The sequence below is a fragment of the Medicago truncatula genome, chromosome 6 (genome assembly GCF_003473485.1).
Source record: "Medicago truncatula cultivar Jemalong A17 chromosome 6, MtrunA17r5.0-ANR, whole genome shotgun sequence".
Taxonomy (NCBI): Eukaryota; Viridiplantae; Streptophyta; class Magnoliopsida; order Fabales; family Fabaceae; genus Medicago; species Medicago truncatula.
The window spans coordinates 4,195,385-4,214,023 of NC_053047.1; the positions used below are offsets into that span (position 1 = coordinate 4,195,385).

Genomic DNA, 18,639 nt, shown 5'->3' on the forward strand with positions numbered 1-18,639 from the left:
ATTCTATGAAATGTGGTTGTGTAATCTCCTCTTGAATTTGTTTTATTGTCAAAAAATATGATGCATTTAGTGTGAGGTGCTTGTTATATTTAAATTAAAGCCATTTAGTATGACTTATTATGTGATTTTGGTTCAATATAAATAATGTTTCATATAATTGTATGAAATTCAGTTACTAGTGTTATTTTTCTTTCATTTGCATATATACAAATGGAATATGATGGTATTTGTTGGCCTGAAAGCTGTGATTAATAGGAGCCATCATATGTTAAAGGTTTTGGTAGTTTAAGAATCTGCATAGGGGTACATAATAGTGGCAGAAACATGCACATTATTTTATGTAGTACTAGTGATGATCATAACCAGCAGCAAGATTGTTTACTTTACTTGGAAAAGGGGAATTAATTCAAGAAAAATGTACAAAAGAGAAGGGGTATTTTTTTATTAATATTTCGAATTAATAAAAAAAGATATTTAATCTGTCAAAAAAAAGATATTTAAATGTATTTTTGGTTCCCTAATTTCAAATAAAATATAATTTTTGTCTCTAATTTTAAATTTTTTAATTTAGTCTTACTATTCCACAAGTTTTAATTTCTTTTCGCACAACTCGATTTGAAGTTTATTATTCATAACTTGTCATTTTTGTTAATGATGTGAAAATATATTTTATTATAATTTCAAGGATTTGGTTTAATGGTAAAACAATATTTGTAAATTAATGAGTTTGACCGAAAATATGGTGTATGATAGAACATTATGACGTGATTTTCTCTATGTAGTTGTCCTCAATGAGTGAAAAATGACTTGGTTGTTGTTGCATAACTTCAAGAATTGGTTAGGTGGTAAGAAATCTGGGTCTGGACAATGCATATCTTATGCAAGGTCTGGGGTTCAAACCCCGGCCACCACCAAACAAAAACCTGGGCCTGGATCTTGAAGTCTCGAGTTCAAGCCTTGTCGATGTCTTTGGAAGGAGGTATATGTATATATATTTGTAAGTATTCTTTGAGCACTAAGGTCTTTCTTCACTTTTTCTTAATGACATGCTATTGATAAGACTTTGAAATATCATTAGTTTAGTAGTTTAACTAGCTTCTGTTATAGTATGTAGTGGCAAAATAGAAATGGAAATTAACATGTTAAAATGCAATAAAGGAAAATAGCAAAGCAAAATAAACCATAGTCTAAGAGTAAAATATTGTTGCAGTATGTAGTATATAAATACTGTAACAGCTTCATCATCAGTAGAATCAACATTCTTTCGACATGGTAATCTTAGGGGCAACAGGTTTCATTGTAGTGACCACTGCATGTTCTGTGAAAATTCGTATGAAAATTACTGACATGTTTTTCCGGGTGTAATAAGCTAGAACCGGTGTGGAGCACAGCGTGTCTTTGGCACATTATCCGCGATGTTGAAGCTCATCCCTGCATGTCAGTTCACACAACGCGGGATGTGCTGATGCAATGGCAGCAGATCCGTGACAGCAAAAAGTGAGCATCAAGACGCGAGCAAAGCAGTAGCGCAACAACCAATCAAGGTCTGATTCCAATGGTGCAAGCGGGCAGCATGGGAGATAAAATGCAATGTGGATGCAACTATTTTCAAGGAGCAAAGCTGATATGGTGTATGAGTGTGCTCAGAGGGGACACCATTTAAATTTCAATGTCAAACTCTTACCACTAATCTAACACCTAATGAACACAAAAAAAAGTTAAAATAACCTTGAAAGGACTGAAACCACAAAAGAAATTTTAACATTTTTGATAAGGACTGAAACTAACATTTTTGATAAGGACTGAAACTAATACTAATATATCATGCCTTATTATCATTCTTGGATAGCATGGACATTACTCATCTGTAAAAGCACATACTTCTTTCCCTTTTTTTTCAAACACATATTTAAAAACATAGTTATTATTATACAATTCTCTCTATTACAAGTTTCCTCAAAGATGAGTTATTTTGCTGATAATAAAAAGCCACATGCTGTGTTGATTCCATATCCAGCTCAAGGCCATATCAATCCATTGTTCAAACTAGCTAAGCTTCTTCACTTTAAAGGTTTTCACATAACCTTTGTCAACACTGAATATAATCACAAACGTTTGCTCAAATCAAGAGGTGAAAATGCCGTTGATGGTTTCATTGATTTTACCTTTGAGACTATTCAAGATGGTCTGACTCCAGTGGAAGGTGATGGCGATGTTACTCAAGACGTACCCTCCCTTTCTCAATCTATAAGAAAGAACTTCCTTCAGCCCTTTGGTGAACTTCTTGCTAAACTTCAAGACTCAGCCACTACTGGTATTGTTCCACCTGTTACTTGCTTAGTTTCTGATTGTTACATGTCATTTAGTATACAAGCTGCTGAAGAGCATGCACTCCCAATTGTTTTCTTCTCTCCAGCTAGTGCAAGTACCTTCTTGTCTGTTTTACACTTTCGTACACTGTTTGAAAAAGGTCTAATACCACTCAAAGGTAACAATTTCTGATCATTTTTATGAGGAGACAAAAAGTTACTTATATTATGATAGTAAATATATATTTGAAGCTCCAAGCTATTGACTTTTGTAATTATGACAAGCAGATAAGAGCTATCTAACAAATGGATATCTGGATACCAAAGTAGACTGTGTTCCTGGATTGAAGAACTTTCAGCTAAAGCATTTGCCCGACTTTATAAGGATTACAGATCCAAATGATGTCATGGTAGATTTTTTCATGGAAGCGGCAGATGGATTTTGTAGAGCATCAGCTATCGTTTTTAACACTTATGATGAACTTGAGAGTGATGTAATGAATGTGCTCTATTCTATGTTCCCTTCTTTATATGCTATTGGACCTTTACCTTCATTATTAAATCAAACTCCACATAATCACCTGGCATCGTTAGGTTCCAATCTTTGGAAAGAAGATACCAAATGTCTTGAATGGCTTGAATTTAAGGAACCTGAGTCTGTTGTTTACGTGAATTTTGGCAGCATTACAGTTATGACTCCAGATCAATTTTTAGAGTTTGCTTGGGGATTGGCCAATAGCAAGAAACCCTTTTTGTGGATCATTAGGCCTGACCTCATTATTGGTGGCTCCTTTATTTTGTCATCTGAGTTTGAGAGTGAAATTTCGGATAGAGGCCTAATCGCGAGCTGGTGTCCGCAAGAGCAAGTACTGAACCACTCTTCAGTTGGTGGATTCTTAACTCATTGCGGATGGAACTCAACCATTGAAAGCATTTGTGCCGAAGTTCCAATGTTGTGTTGGCCATTTTTTGCTGATCAGCCAACAAACTGTAGATTTATTTGTAACGAATGGGAGATTGGAATTGAAATTAATACTAATGTGAAAAGAGATGAGGTGGCGAAGCTGATCAATGAAATTATGTCAGGAGAAGAAGGAAAGAAGATGAGGCAAAAGGTCATGGAGTTGAAGAGGAAGGCAGAGGAGAACACCAGTCCATCTGGTTATTCATTGATGAACTTGGACAAAGTTATTAAGCAGGTCATGCTCAAACAATACTAGATTAAAGTGTAATCTCCTCTTGAATTTGTTTTATTGTAAAAAAATAAGATGCATTTAGTTGAGGTGCTTGTTATATTTAAAATGTAAACCATATAAATAATGTCTCATATAATTGTATGAAATTCAGTTACTAGTGTTATTTTTATTTCATTTGCATATATACAAATGACATATATCATAAAGCTGTGATTAATAGGAGCCATCATATCTTAAAGGTTTTGGTTGTTTAAGAATCTGCACAGGGGTACATAATTGTGGCAGAAACATGCACATTATTTACTATGGACCTGGTACTTATTAATCCTTACAAGTGGATGAAGGTTAATAGTTAAATTGAGAGTTAAAAAATATAATGGTTTGGGATCTCAATTTGAACGGCAACAATATTCTTTGCAACATTAAAGATTGCAAGGCGAGTGTTACTACAAATGCAGTTGAAAACTATTGAGACTGTGAACAAACAAGGCTGTTAACTACAATATTTATAGGCTAATATTTGTATAGTTAATTTTGTAATATTTGTTCTGGTGGATCTCGTTTGGTTTATCTGATATCACAGCGAGCGATTTCATTACTGATATTAATTCAAGAAAACTGTCCAACTTTTTGATGTAGTACATTGACACAAAAGAGAAGGTATTTTATGTGTCATAGAGCCAAAATGTACAAGGTTAATTTGTTGGCTTGTATTGTTAATAAAATCTGTAGCAGGCTATGAAATAATGTACTATGCAATATGATAGAGGCCAATCAATCAAAATTACTTTAAATTTCTGTCTGATGACCATTTCAAATATCTAAACATTACTTTAAAATTTCCAATCAATCAACATCTAACTTTAAGTGCATAGTACGAATCCATATTTCGTTTGCGAAGTTAGGAAAATACTATATTCCTAATCAATCAACATTTCTGCGGTATCTATGGTTTGAATGGTGGCCTTAGAACTGTTTATGCTTAGGCCTTCACCTTGTTTCTTCCTTTCAGATCAACATCAGCAATCAGCATATCAGCAGTAAATGAGAACAGTTGAATGAGTCAATCTGCACAAATGACCAAATAAAAAAGCATATGATCTTTTATGATCTACTCTTATTCTATTCTTCTTTGTCATTTGGTCCAAGGCATCAAAAAAGATGTTAAGACAATACTTTATATCTGTTATTAGTAAAAACAACTAAGTAAAGACAACAAGAATGGCCTAAACCTATGGGCTATTAGCAGGAAATAGACTGCTTAACTAGCTACATTTCATGTTTGGTTTACACTTGGTATAAACTAAACTTGTTGGCACTTTATAGATTTATTCTAGGGAAAAGAACGAAAGTAAAAAACAAAAAGTACATGAAAGATTCTTGCTACTGCTCATATTCACATAAACCTAGAGAATACATCCATTGTATACATTAATTTTATAACAGTCATTTTGTAGTTGAAGACATAGACACAATCGATCAAACTTCGTGATCAATCATGAGTTTTTAATTATTTGCGTTTATTTATCTGTTTTCCTTAGAGTGCTTATTTTCTAATAGATTAAAGATATTTATCTGTTTTCCTTCGTGCTTTTTAATTATTTGTATTGATTTAGTTCATATATTAATGGAATTTAACCATTTTATTGTCTAACAATTTAAATAATACAAAAAAAAAAAAAGGATAAAATAGCAAATAAAATGCTTTAAACTAAAAGTGAAAAACAATCAAAATGTATGATCTTAGAAAAGTAGCAAATAAAATATTTTAATATTTTAAATTAAAAGTAAAAAACACTATAAATCCATGATTATGTCAAAGTAAGTCTTTTGCAAGTATGTTTAAAGATACTAAAGTTGAAAATACTAAAAAAACAATTTCGTGTATACTTCAAAAGTTGAAAATAAACTGAAAAAAGTTTTATTAACATCATGCCAACAAAACAAATCTTTAAAATTATTAAGGAATAGAGAAGTCACTTTTCACCCTAAAACAAGCACATACACACAGCAAATGTAATTGCATAATGAAGATTGAGCATTTTTAGAAATTTTGAAAATGTCAAAACACCATTTCCACTGTATCTGGAAAGTTATGATAATTAAGTCAAAATAACGTGAGAAAAAAAGAAAATTGTCCCTCGGCACATGCACTTAGTTTGACGTATTTTGCACTTAGTCAAAACACTATGTGGTAGATATGAAGAATGATATAGATAGATGGAAGGTGACAAGGGGGAGGCTGTTCCATTTTGGTTGACCTATGGGCTGCAGATGCTGGTAATATACCGACGAGTTTTTTGGCTTATTGCCCAGAAGGCAGTCTTTCTGAAATCCTTGGATGCAACCGAGATATCAACTTCCGCGGAATTTTTATACAAGCTAAGCTGATAAAACAAGTAGTATAAGTTGGAGTTGGGCAAGTTGTGCAAGTGATCACATCCTTGTGTTGTGATGATCATATTAATATTCTGCTGCAACAATATATTTTGAGTTGAGTTTACTCCTTGTTCTCAGCAACATGCTGAAGCTCCACAATTAGAGCTAGTTTACATTGGCATTATGTTTACAATTTTAGAAGTATTCTATCTATGTAGTGGTTCACACTTTGTATGTTGTAATGGCTTTTGATTATTGCCACTCATTGAAACTCTAGTTTTATTATTCAACTATCAATGACAGAGGAATTGGGAGTTTATGCTTTGCACCAGGCTTTGATGAGAAACTCTTGTGTTAACTATATTGTTAATAATTTGTTGGCACTTTATAGATTTACTCTAGGGAAAATAATGAAAGTAAAAAAAATAAAAGTGCATAGAAGATATTTATTATGGTTCATTTTTTATCAAATTACTAAAATATAAAAACAGGAGATGCCTAACCAATACAAGAAAGTCACATAGTGGAAAACATGTGAAAAGAAAAATCAGAGCTACCCCTAGCAAGGAAAGGTCCTAAGGAAAGAGGTGGCTTAATCCAACCTTGTACATAAAAGCTAGACAGATTATGACCATTCATGACCATAACAACTACTACAATACTACCCTCTCTGATAAAGATTGTACAAAAGCATTAATATTCCTTGCAATTCTAATGCAATTGAACCAACTATTCCGTATCTGCCAAGACAATTTTGGAGGAACCCTTTTGAGCACGGGTCCTCATTCCGGCTGAGTTAAAACTAGCAGGCTTCATTTTGTTTACATGCTTCTTCTTTTTCTCTGCCTTAGTGCTCTTAGAAAGGTTTGGATAGTGCCGCTCAAAGTCTGATACGATGGCATCAACACCGTCCTCTTCCACTTCAGGACTCTTGTCATGGCTGAGAGTTTTCTTCAACACTGTTACCGGCATAGCCATAGGAGTGAGCACCGGAGTGTTAGCCCACTTTTGAATAACCTTTGGATCCGCAATCTTTTTAGAAGACACTAGTGCCTCATTTGTCCCGATAATTGTCTGCTTTTGTGCCACATTGGAGGTTAAAGGCATTGCTTCTGATGGGGTAGGAGTGTTTCCATGTTTAGCAAACAGATTCACAGTAGTATGATTTGGAGCCTGAGGTTTAAACACCCTTCTGTTACGTTGTTCAAAAGGTTCCTTGACCTTTCCAACACCTAGTTTCTTACACTGCTGAATGCTATGTCCCAATATCTTGCAATGAGAACAAAAGAGGGGGCATAGCCTTCTCTTTCAACAAGCACGGAGTCAAAGAGTTTTCCTGACATGTCTACATCTATTTATTATGGTTCATACTCACATCAAGTGTAACAGAGCCAAGGGGTAAATTTGTAATATGTTATGTGGTATTTAATCATAGTTTGTATACGGAAATTCTAATTATTGCATAATATAAAAGTTATAGCAGCCACAACTGACGAAACTTCATAATAAATCACGAGTTCTTATTTGTGTTTATTTATCTGTTTTCCTGGACTTATTTTCTAATAGATCGAAGATATAGTAATGACCTAATTGATTGTCTTTAAACTTATGATAGTTATTTAGTCAAAATTAGCTTGTTTTACTTAACTTAAAAATAGTCCATGAAAGTTTGTAGAAGCGTTTAATGAGAGTTGCTGAAAAAGTCTATTTACCGTAATTATAAGAAGAAGAAAAAAATAAACAGAAAAATTAACTTTATCCTCCTGAAGAAGTTTCCTCTTTAATGATTGTACACTACTTTCTATTGCTCATTTATATATAAAAACTCAAAGACTCTCTAAACTATTCTATGTGGGACTTCCTAACTTTTAAAATATAAGAAAAACGCTTAGAAACATAATGAAGGTTAAGAAATGTCATTCCTCTACTTAAAACTTTAAATAATAATTTATAGGATTTTCGTAATGAATCAAACATGGATCATGACATTTCTGGACAAACGTAACAAACAATATTTAGATTAGAGTTTTGTGATTTATGTCATTTTTACATAGAAGCAAGAATAATTATCAAAGAAATGTTTACAATGTTTATATGTCAAATAAGTTTTTAGAATAAGGTAAACTAAAATGACCAAATTGTTGAGTGAGTGACAATTTATTTAAATAGTTAAGGACTAAATTGACTCAACAAACGTGATTGAAGCCCTCAACAGGTCAATACTAGTCATACAGCTCCCAAATTAATGACCGTTACTAATTTCAAGTTTTAATAGTATTATTTTTTCACATGCTAGAATAAAAACCAAACAAGTGGCTCACTGCTATATTTAAAATTTCTAGTTCTAATCTTTTTAACAATGCAAATGTTAAAAAGTGGCTCAATGCAAAATTTCAAGTTTACGTTTGTGTTTTCAAGTCTCTGCTGCCATTATAAGAAAAAAAACTAATCAAGATGAGATCAAATCTTCATTAGCATTTTTAGGGTATTACTCAAAAGCAACTTTTATCGAAAATGTAAAAACTAAGATGAAAACATAAAAAAGTTTTGTTCAAAATTTCCTGCGAGTTTATTATATGTCATTTTAAACTCATTTAGGTTAGTCTGGTGGTATTGACTTGGAATCTGTGTGTGCTCCTCCACAAGATGTTAGATTTGATTATTTTCCAGACAAATTAAGGTGAACTAATTTAGCTTCTTAAAAAAAAAGTTTATATGTCATTCTATTTTCAATTTTCAATTTTTAAAATAATAAAAAGTAAATAAGTGTGAATTAGACAATATTTAGTCAAAAATATATAATGAATTAGACAATAATTTGAATGACTCAAAAGAGAAACGTGGCTTTTTTTCTTTCCATTTTTCAAAAAAAATTTACATTATTATAATAGATAAGCAACATTACTTATTCCATGTTATAGTGGCCTCATACACCCTTCAACATTGGTAAGAAAAATCAGATATGAGTAATTTTGCAAAGCCAAAGCCACATGCTGTGTTGATTCCAGCTCCATTTCAAGGCCATATCAATGCATTGTTCAATCTAGGAAAGCTTCTTCACCTTAGAGGCTTTCACATAACCTTTGTCAACACTGAATACAATCACAAACGCTTGCTCAAATCAAGAGGTCCAAATTCTCTTGATGGTTTCAGTGACTTTAAGTTTGAGACCATACCAGATGGTCTAACTCCAATGGAAGGCAATGGTGATGCTACTCAAGACATATACCCTCTTGTGCAATCAATCATGACGAACTTCCTTCAACCCTTTGATGAACTTCTTACTAGACTTCATCAATCTGCCAATGATGGTTTTATTCCACCAATTACTTGCTTGGTTTCCGATTGTTACATGCCTTTTACAATAGATGCTGCGGAAGAACATGCACTCCCAATCCTTTTCTTTTCTCCATGCAATGCATCTACGTTCTTGTGTACTTTTCAATTTCCTACTCTGATTCGAAAAGGTCTACTACCACTCAAAGGTAACAATTATGATCCTTTTTTCTTTTTAAGAGAAATGTGCATGAATCTATATATGTGATCACGTTTAGGGCTGCATCAGTCGCATTGCGATTATGTGCATCATCAAAATGACAACACAACCACAATTATTACTGGGAACATGATTTAAAATCTTGATGTGTGTGTGTGTGTGAGTGTGCGCGTCTGTGTGTGTAAAGTTTCAACTATTGACATACTTTTGCAATTGCGATATGCAGATGAGAGTTATCTAACAAATGGATATTTAGATAATAAAGTTGGTGACTGGATTCAAGGTTTGCAAAACTTTAGGTTGAAGGACCTTCCTGATTTTACAAGGATTACAGATCCTAATGATTTGATGATAAAATTTATTACCGAAGTGGCGGATAGATGTCACCGAGCCTCTTCTATTGTTATCAATACTTCATATGAACTTGAGAGTGATGTTATGAATGCTCTCTACTCTATGTTCCCTTCTATATACACCATTGGCCCATTTGCTTCATTTTTAAATCAAAGTCCACAAAATCACTTGGCATCTTTAAATTCCAATCTTTGGAAAGAAGATACTAAATGTCTTGAGTGGCTTGAATCAAAAGAACCAAGATCTGTTGTTTATGTAAATTTTGGTAGCATCACAGTTATGTCACGAGAGAAGCTCTTAGAGTTTGCTTGGGGTTTGGCCAACAGCAAGAACCCTTTTTTGTGGATAATTAGGCCTGATCTTGTCATTGGGGGCTCAGTTGTTTTGTCATCTGATTTTTTTAAAGAAATTTCAGATAGAGGACTAATAGCAAGTTGGTGTCCACAAGATAAAGTGTTGAACCACCCTTCGATTGGTGGATTCTTGACTCATTGCGGATGGAATTCAACCACTGAAAGCATATGTGCTGGAGTGCCAATGTTGTGTTGGCCATTCTTTGGTGATCAGCCAACAAACTGTAGATTTATTTGCTATGAATGGGAGATTGGACTCGAAATCAATACAAATGTGAAGAGAGATGACGTCGAGAAGTTAGTCAATGAATTGATGGTGGGAGAGAAAGGAAATATGATGAAGCAAAATGTCTTGGAGTTGAAGAGGAAGGCAGAAGAGAACACAAGACCTGGTGGTTTTTCATACATGAACTTGGACAAAGTTATTAAGGAGGTCATGCTTAAACAATACTAGATTGAAGTCATTTATTCTAGGAATTGTAGTTGTGTAATCTCCTCTTGAATTTGTTTTATTGTCAAAAAATATGATGCATTTAGTGTGAGGTGCTTGTTATATTTAAAATAAAAGCCATTTAGTATGATTTATTATGTGATTTTGGTTCAATATAAATAATGTTTCATATAATTGTATGAAATTCAGTTACTAGTGTTATTTTTCTTTCATTTTCATATATACAAATAGCATATAATTGTATTTTAAGAATCTGTATAGGGGTACATAACAGTGGCAGAAACATGCACATTATTTACCATGGACCTGGTTTATCTGATATCATAGTGAGTGATTTCATTACTATTGATGATCATAACCAGCAGCAATATTGTTCAGCTAGTAGAGAACTAATTGTGGCATACTTTACTTGGAAAAGGGGGAATTAATTCAAGAAAAATGTCCAACTTTTTGATGTAGTACATTGACACAAAAGAGAAGGTATTTTATGTGTGATAGAGCCAAAATGTACTAGGTTAATCTGTTGGCATGTATTGTTAATAAAATGTGTAGCAGGCTATGAAATTAATGTACTATGCAATATGATAGAGGCAAAATGGTTGAGTAGCAAATGTTGCCAATCAATCAACATCCAACTGTTTCAAATTTTCTAACATTACTTTAAATTTCTGTCTGATGACCATTTCCAATCAATCAACATCTAAATTTAAGTGCATAGTACGAATCCATATTTCGTTTGCGAAGTTAGGAAAATATTATATTTCTAATCAATCAACATTGCCGCGGTATCTATTGTTTGAATGGTGGCCTTAGAACTTTGTATGTTTAGGCTTTGAGTTCAACAACATCAGCAATAAGCTGAGAATGGTTGAATGGGGGGTCAGTCTGCACAAAATACCAAATAGAAAAGAATAAGCAGTAATCTTATTCTATTCTTGTTTGTCATTTGATCCAAGGCATCAAAATTCAAAGAAGATGTTAATATCTGTTATTAGTAAAGACACCAAATAAAACAACAAGAATGGCTTAAAACTATGGGCTATTAGCAGTTCAAGTTTGGATTATAGCTTGTATAAATTATGATTGGCTATATTAAACTTGTTGGCACTTTATAGATTTATTTTAGGGAAAAGAATGAAAGTAAAAAACAAAAAGTATATGAAAGATATTTACTACTGCTCATATTCACATAAAACTAGCGAATATATCCAAGTGTAACAAAGTGTAAATTGTAATAATCTATGCTATAAGTATAATTTGTTATAATACTAGTGTAACGCCCCGTGCCAAGCACGGGATACATTTTATTTAAAAAAATTTAATATGATTTAAATTTTAACATATTTTTTAAATATTATTGTTTTTGTTTCTTTTCATCCATAATTTTGGCGTTATGTGATATTTTATCTTCGTATTTAAAATTGAACAATAAATAATCATTTATTGAGATCAAAAAGTTAAATTTTATACATGACTATTTTTGTGAGAGTGATAAAATAATCAACAAAAGTACAATTAAATTCAAAAGATAAAAACACTATAAATAATTAATATATTTCTAAAAAAATTAACTAATTAGTAAGAGTTTGTATTAGCTTTGGTTTGTCAGTCATTCAATATATCAAATTGATATGATTACCTATGTTTTAATTTTTCACTCTTAATAAAAATATTAATTTTTTACTTAATCACAATGATCTCTATGATCGCAATTATAAATAAGAAAACCTAAATTCAAAATTTTAGTTACATCTATTATTTTTATTGGTTTCATAAATAATATTCATTGACATTATTTTTTTAATTTATGAAAATAAGCACATTTTTGAATAAAATTTACCTCATAAATATATGTATATTTTGTACTTCATTAAAAAAAATGAATTTTTATGTTAAATTTTGAATATAAAAAAAGCATTAACAAATCATGTTTGGTTTTATATTTGTGAACAAAAAATAAGTTTATAACACAAAAACAATATTTTTAAAATAATAGGTTATCGCTAATTATTCACACTTAGTGAAACTTAATTTTTGTATTTACTTTAGAATTTGTGTAAAGTTTAAGACATAAGTAAATTGAAAATATGGAAACTGTTTTTTTTTTTTTTTATTGAAGTGTCAATACATGCAACAAAAACGCTTTGTTTAATTGAAAATTGAAATTCCCAAGATAATAAAAGAGGTGCCCTGCATCACCATACAAAATAACATTATACCAAAAGGTGTGCAATCTTTACCAAAATAGAGCTGTAATAAAATAAAATAAAAAAAAACTTATTAACATTCTTCAACTCCTCAATAGTGGTCCTAGGAGTAAGTAAGAGAAACTCCTCATGTACAGATATGCAAGATGAATTTGGTAACTGGATCAATTCCGATGCAGGAGAATTTGTATTTGCACTAAGAAAACTATAATAAAAAGTATCAATCAATAATATTATAACTTAAGAAAAAAAATGTTATATTAAAAAAAATATATATACATTTTCCTTAGTTCCTTTGTTTCACCAATTTCAGGATTGAATGAGATTCTAGTGGAAGAAAATGCATTTTGCAATGCTGGTTTTCCTATCATTAAGATTCAAAAGTATATGAATCAAGTATATATATTCGTATAAACAAACAATCACAATTGCTAGTCATAAATTATTACCTTGAAACAATTTAACTTTTGTCAACATAATGGCTACAACAGCATTTTGAGATTCCCCGGAAGATAGGAAAGAGTTCAGCTCTTCAACATACTCTCCAAAAAGAGAGTACATTTAAAACGGTACGTACCTATTTAAAATTGTCAAAGATTATACAAATATTAATAAAAATATTATAATACAGGTCTTGAAAAATTACAATTACAAAAAAAAAAAAAAAAAATCAAACCTACCCATTTGAATCCAATTCAATGACATTCATATTTTAGTTTTTACACCATCTCTTTCGTACTCTCTTTCAACTCCAACTCCAATCATGACTCCAATTACATCTGCATATATAATACACATTAAAATATCGATCAAATTACTATTTATTATTAAAAGAATATAACGTACAATTGAATCATATTAAACAAAACATTATTAAAATAATATTTAAAAAAATCTACATGAAGAAAATTATAGTCACTTACCAACTAAGTAGTTGTTGTCGTAAAATTCATTGAAAACATCAGGTGCAGGTGTAAACGAATACACGTTTGTTGGGACCAAAACAGTTATAGATAGTTTGACTTTTGTGTTGATTGTGAAATTCAGTTTGTATTCTTTGCGTGATGGTCGATACAAATCATGTTGCTAGCAACATTAAATGAGGAAATCGTGAACACCATTCCCTCTTGGAGTTGATTCTTGAACTTGTAGATCAATGTTCTTCGTATAGACGCACCAATTTGATCACCCTAGATAAAAAAGATGAGAACACTATACTTTAAACAAAAAAATACTAAAAAAAAAACAAAAAGAAAAACAATATGAAAAAGGTACCTTTCGATCCATTAGAACCAACTCCATGGAAAATGGTAGTTTTTTATTTTTGTAGTCTTGACCAAACTAAGCACGAACAACCTTCACAACCAATGTCCACGATTGTTTTCTTGGCGAAACATTAGAGATGAAGTTGTGTTTCGTTGACATTTTCCTTTGCAATAGAAAAATTATAGAAATAGTTTAAAATATAGATATCAGAGCACCAAAGAACAGAAAACAAAGAACTATATTTTGTGATTGTTGTGTACTCATACCCAAAATCTCTACTATTTATATAGAAAAATAGTATCATAACGGTTAATATAAATTAATTATTAATTTAACCGTTTTAAAATTAATATTATCAACGTCTTTAATATTATAAAACGTGCATTAAACGATTAAATTATATTTCATGTAACGTACAAAAAATTAACTTCATAACATTTTAAATTTAATTTAATATTTAATAATATCTTATAAATAATTATGTAATATAGTTTTGTAACAAACAAAAATTAATTATATAACCTTAAAAACTAATTAATACAATGAATTTTTTAATTAGTAAGTTAATGCCTTAGTGTAACGTCCCAAAATTCAAAATATAATTTATTCAGTTTATTTATTATAATTTTGTAACCAACCAAATTTTGAATGTTACATATAAATGTTAATTGAATACTAATTAGATTAATAATTATTTGATTTGTAACATTCAAATTTTTATTGTAAAATATAAATTTTAATCGAAACAGTAATTATATTAATCATTATCTGATTGTAACGAACTATTTACTTTATGTACAATTTAATGTTAAATAAAAAACGGTTTTTAATAATAATTAAAATTATTAAGCTTGTATTAAAAATTAGGAGGAATTTTAGGAACATATGCCAAGTAGGCTTTTGATGAGGTGGACATCCTTAGAGGAAAGGAATTTGAATTAGGCTATTTCTAAGAACTCTAAATTGTTAGTATAAAGATATGAAAGTGCAAAATATATATACCTATAATTTTAATCAATCTCAAAATAATTTTCTAAAAATTTCTATTTATAATTATACATATTAGCGATATTAAAAGAATGAACAGACGAACACAGAGTGTGAATGCTAGTGAGAGTAAAAAAAAGAAGTTTGAAAGAGAAATCTTCTGGAATAAACCAAGACTTGATTGCATACAAATATGCAAATTAAATCCTAGTTCCCAAGAAGTTTCCTCTTTCTTACCGATTTTGTGTGAATGTTAATATTCAACACTAGTGCATAAACACTTAAAACCTCTATAAACTATCTATGCGGCACTTCTTAACTTTTGAAACATAAGAAAAACACTATAAAAACATTACATTCTCGCATACTTATTAAAAAGTTCTCAAGAAGCTGAAAAGTTTATTTTGTGAATTAGCATGATGCCAACAAAACAAATCTTCACATTTACAACCCATTAGAGAAGTCGCTTTTCACCCCAAAACAATTCATAATCAACCACAAACCCCAAAGCAATTATAGTGACACAATACCACTATAGTGTTGCGGAATTCGGTCTTACTATGAGCCCGTTTGGATTAGATTTATTGAGTTTATACAAAACAATTTATGCAAATAAATAACTTTTTATGTATTATACATAAGTTTATAAATGTAGTTTATAAAAAAACAATTTATAAAGAAACAATTTTCGTTAATGAAAACTTATAATTTAACATAAAAGTTTTATTTATTTATTTAAGTTATTTTGCTTAACCTTAAAATAAGCTTGATCCAAACAGGTCCTATGTCCCTCAAAGAGAAAATAAACACAACACACAGTCAAACATACATCCATGTCCTCCCAGCTCCACAAACTCAACACTTTCAAATCCCTCATTCTCTCCATCATCACCAAACCTTCCACAATAATAAACCTGGTTCCTTCAACACATTTACCTTCACCACTTTTCTATCCTTCTCCACCAACACAAAAACCTCCATTTAGGTCAAACAATTCACATTAGATAATTATGAAAAAGTTAAATGAGAGTTGCTGAAAGAGTTGAGATGTATTTGAACTTATCCAAAATGTTTACATCATAGCCATTTTTGTTAAGATCAAGAAAGTTTATATCAAATAACACTACTCTATACTAAATTCCGCTTATCTACTGAGCCACTTAATCCTACGTAGAAAGATGTATAAATTAAATATTTGTGAAAAAGATTAAAATATGTTTTTTATAATGTATAATATTTTATAGGGGATATTCTTTCAAAAAAAAAATTATAGATGACATAAATTGTTTCTATTTCTATAGGAGTAGTGTAGTTCCTATTTTAATGGGATTCAACCGTCTTTTTACTTAACAATTTAAACGCAGGATAAAATTTGAAACGGGAAAATCCAACTAAAATTCATGTATTCTATTTATACTAACGGAAAGACGGTGTTTGTCAATTCATTTTTCTACCGCATTTAATTATAAAAAAAAAAAAAAAATATCAATATCCACATATACTATAATCAAATATATTTTTGGCATATAAAATTAAAATAAGCTTCTTATTTTTAAAGCTCAAAAGTCTCTGTAAGCTTAACTCAGTTGGTAAGAACAATGCATAATAAATGCAAGGTCCGGAGTTTGAATCTTAGCCACCACAAAAAAAAAGTTAGTTTCAAAATTTTTTTGAAAGATTAATAGGTTCAATTTTTTTTTATTTTGAGGAAAGATTCAAATATTGTTATGTACCTTTTTTCAAAAAAAATAATATTGTTATGCACCTCTACAAAAAATCTTAATGTAATGGTGTTTCTATTTTAATGGATTTAAATATTTTTAATTAATAAGTTGCTCCTATTTTAAAGGGATTTAACATTTTTTTATGATCGTATTGTGTTATCATAAAACAACACAATCATACCTTGCGATTCTGAAGAATTTTCCTCTTTAATGTTTGTACACTATTTTAGATGGCACATTTTTATATAAAGACTAAAAACTCTCTAAAGTATTCTGTGTAGGTTAAGAAATAAAAGCTGAAATCTTTTTACTCTTCAGAGACAATCCATAGTCAACCACAAACATACACACAAAAAAATAAAAGCTGAAATCTTTTTACTCTTCGTTGATGATGAAGGTTAAGAAATGTCATTCCTCTACTTAAAACTTTAAATAATATCATATTTTGAACATTTTTTTTTTTTTTTGCATTATCATCATCAAGCTTTCATTGATGAATAAGTCATGGTTATAGAATTCTTTAAAAATAAGTTATGGTTATAGAATAATTTAATGTGCAAACCTTTTATCATTTTATGGGTTTTTCGTCATGAATCAAACACGGATCATGACATATTTGGACAAACGTAACAAAAAATATTTAGATTAGAGTTTCGTGATTTATGTCAACAATAATCATACAGCTCCCAAATTAATGACCGTTACTAATTTCAAGTTTTATTAGTATTGGCTCACTGATATGTTTTAAATTTCAAGTCTCTCTGCCGCCATTATAAGAAAAAACCAAACAAGATGAGATCAAATTTCCTGCGAGTTTATCGATTTCACTCCAAGTTTTGTCGAGTATATTCGATTTTTTTTTTTCTGAGTACTAAAATTAAAGTTTACATCCAAATAAACTCAAATAGATATCTAGCTAAACTCGTAGAATTCATACAATTCCATAAGTTAACTCACAATTTTAACAACCTTAACGTGGACTACAAGATGGTTGAACTCGTTTCGTTGACATGTAGTTTTCAATCCTAGTACATAGGAATGACAATCCAATAAAGAAAACTCATTTTAAATCTTTTGGCCAACCTCACCCCAAAAATGTAAAACACTTTACTAGCTTAATTAGAGTTAGAACAGGCCACCATGTGATCTCTTGGTTAGTGGTTTATGTCACAAACTTTTGCCTCATTTGTTTACATTTTGTAAGGATACTAGAGTTGTAGCAATATCATTACTGATGATGATGATCATATTCATATCCAGCTGCAAGATTGTTTACTAGTGAAAGGTAGATGGTAGAGAACTAGTTGTGTATAAATGTTGCGAGTTTCCTGAGATGTTGCTTGCTTGTAAGATTCTCTCTTCAACCTTATGGTACTCAGTTCAAAACTTGGCACGCCTTGGGATTGAGAAAGAACGAAGATTAGAAACTTGTATATTATATATTGTCATTTGGCCTAAAGAGAAGAAAAAAAAATGGAGACATATTGCTTGTTTAGGCTTTCACCATGTTTCTTCATTTCCTGAGACCTAGTAAACTCTTCAATTCTTGCTGAGTTCAACAACGAGTACAGATCCTCTCCATTTAGGTAGAAAATGGCAATCTCAATTTCCATTCATAAAAACATGACACGTGGAAAAATAAATATCAATGGCTCACATTAATTTCTAACACATACTCCTATCAATTAATTTAAGAAATAAAAAATAGTAATACTCCCATCGTCTTCAACCTCTACCCCCTATGACGACGAAACAGTTATGAGTCGGAACAGTGACAGTAACACGAATTCGAGTGGTAACAATGACGTGAACTTCATATTTGGAAACACGACTATGGCGAGTACGATGAGGTGTGGTCGATGAGGACACCATTGATAAATTGAGTTTTGACACTTATTTTATATCTCCTTTAAATAT

General features: G+C 30.8%; 2 protein-coding genes across 2 annotated transcripts; both read left to right on the forward strand.

Moving 5' to 3' along the window:
* The first annotated feature begins 1,878 nt into the window (after positions 1–1,878).
* Positions 1,879–3,657, forward strand: LOC25495320 (7-deoxyloganetin glucosyltransferase). Its single transcript, XM_013595534.3, has 2 exons — positions 1,879–2,488; positions 2,598–3,657. The coding sequence occupies exons 1-2, from the start codon at positions 1,963–1,965 to the stop codon at positions 3,527–3,529; spliced, it is 1,458 nt and encodes a 485-aa protein (XP_013450988.3). The 5' UTR covers positions 1,879–1,962; the 3' UTR covers positions 3,530–3,657.
* A 5,183-nt stretch (positions 3,658–8,840) lies between these two features.
* LOC25495321 (7-deoxyloganetin glucosyltransferase) lies at positions 8,841–10,625 on the forward strand. Its single transcript, XM_013595535.3, has 2 exons — positions 8,841–9,369; positions 9,607–10,625. The coding sequence occupies exons 1-2, from the start codon at positions 8,847–8,849 to the stop codon at positions 10,539–10,541; spliced, it is 1,458 nt and encodes a 485-aa protein (XP_013450989.1). The 5' UTR covers positions 8,841–8,846; the 3' UTR covers positions 10,542–10,625.
* The last annotated feature ends 8,014 nt before the right edge of the window (positions 10,626–18,639 follow it).

What these genes read in the sequence shown, in the direction of transcription:
- LOC25495320 (XM_013595534.3), top strand. Translation starts at nt 1,963, where the DNA reads ATGAGTTATTTTGCTGATAATAAAAAGCCACATGCTGTGTTGATTCCA. An exon ending in AGGTCTAATACCACTCAAAG is followed by an intron (nt 2,489 to 2,597) that starts GTAACAATTTCT and finishes TATGACAAGCAG; the next exon opens with ATAAGAGCTATCTAACAAAT.
- LOC25495321 (XM_013595535.3), top strand. Translation starts at nt 8,847, where the DNA reads ATGAGTAATTTTGCAAAGCCAAAGCCACATGCTGTGTTGATTCCAGCT. An exon ending in AGGTCTACTACCACTCAAAG is followed by an intron (nt 9,370 to 9,606) that starts GTAACAATTATG and finishes TGCGATATGCAG; the next exon opens with ATGAGAGTTATCTAACAAAT.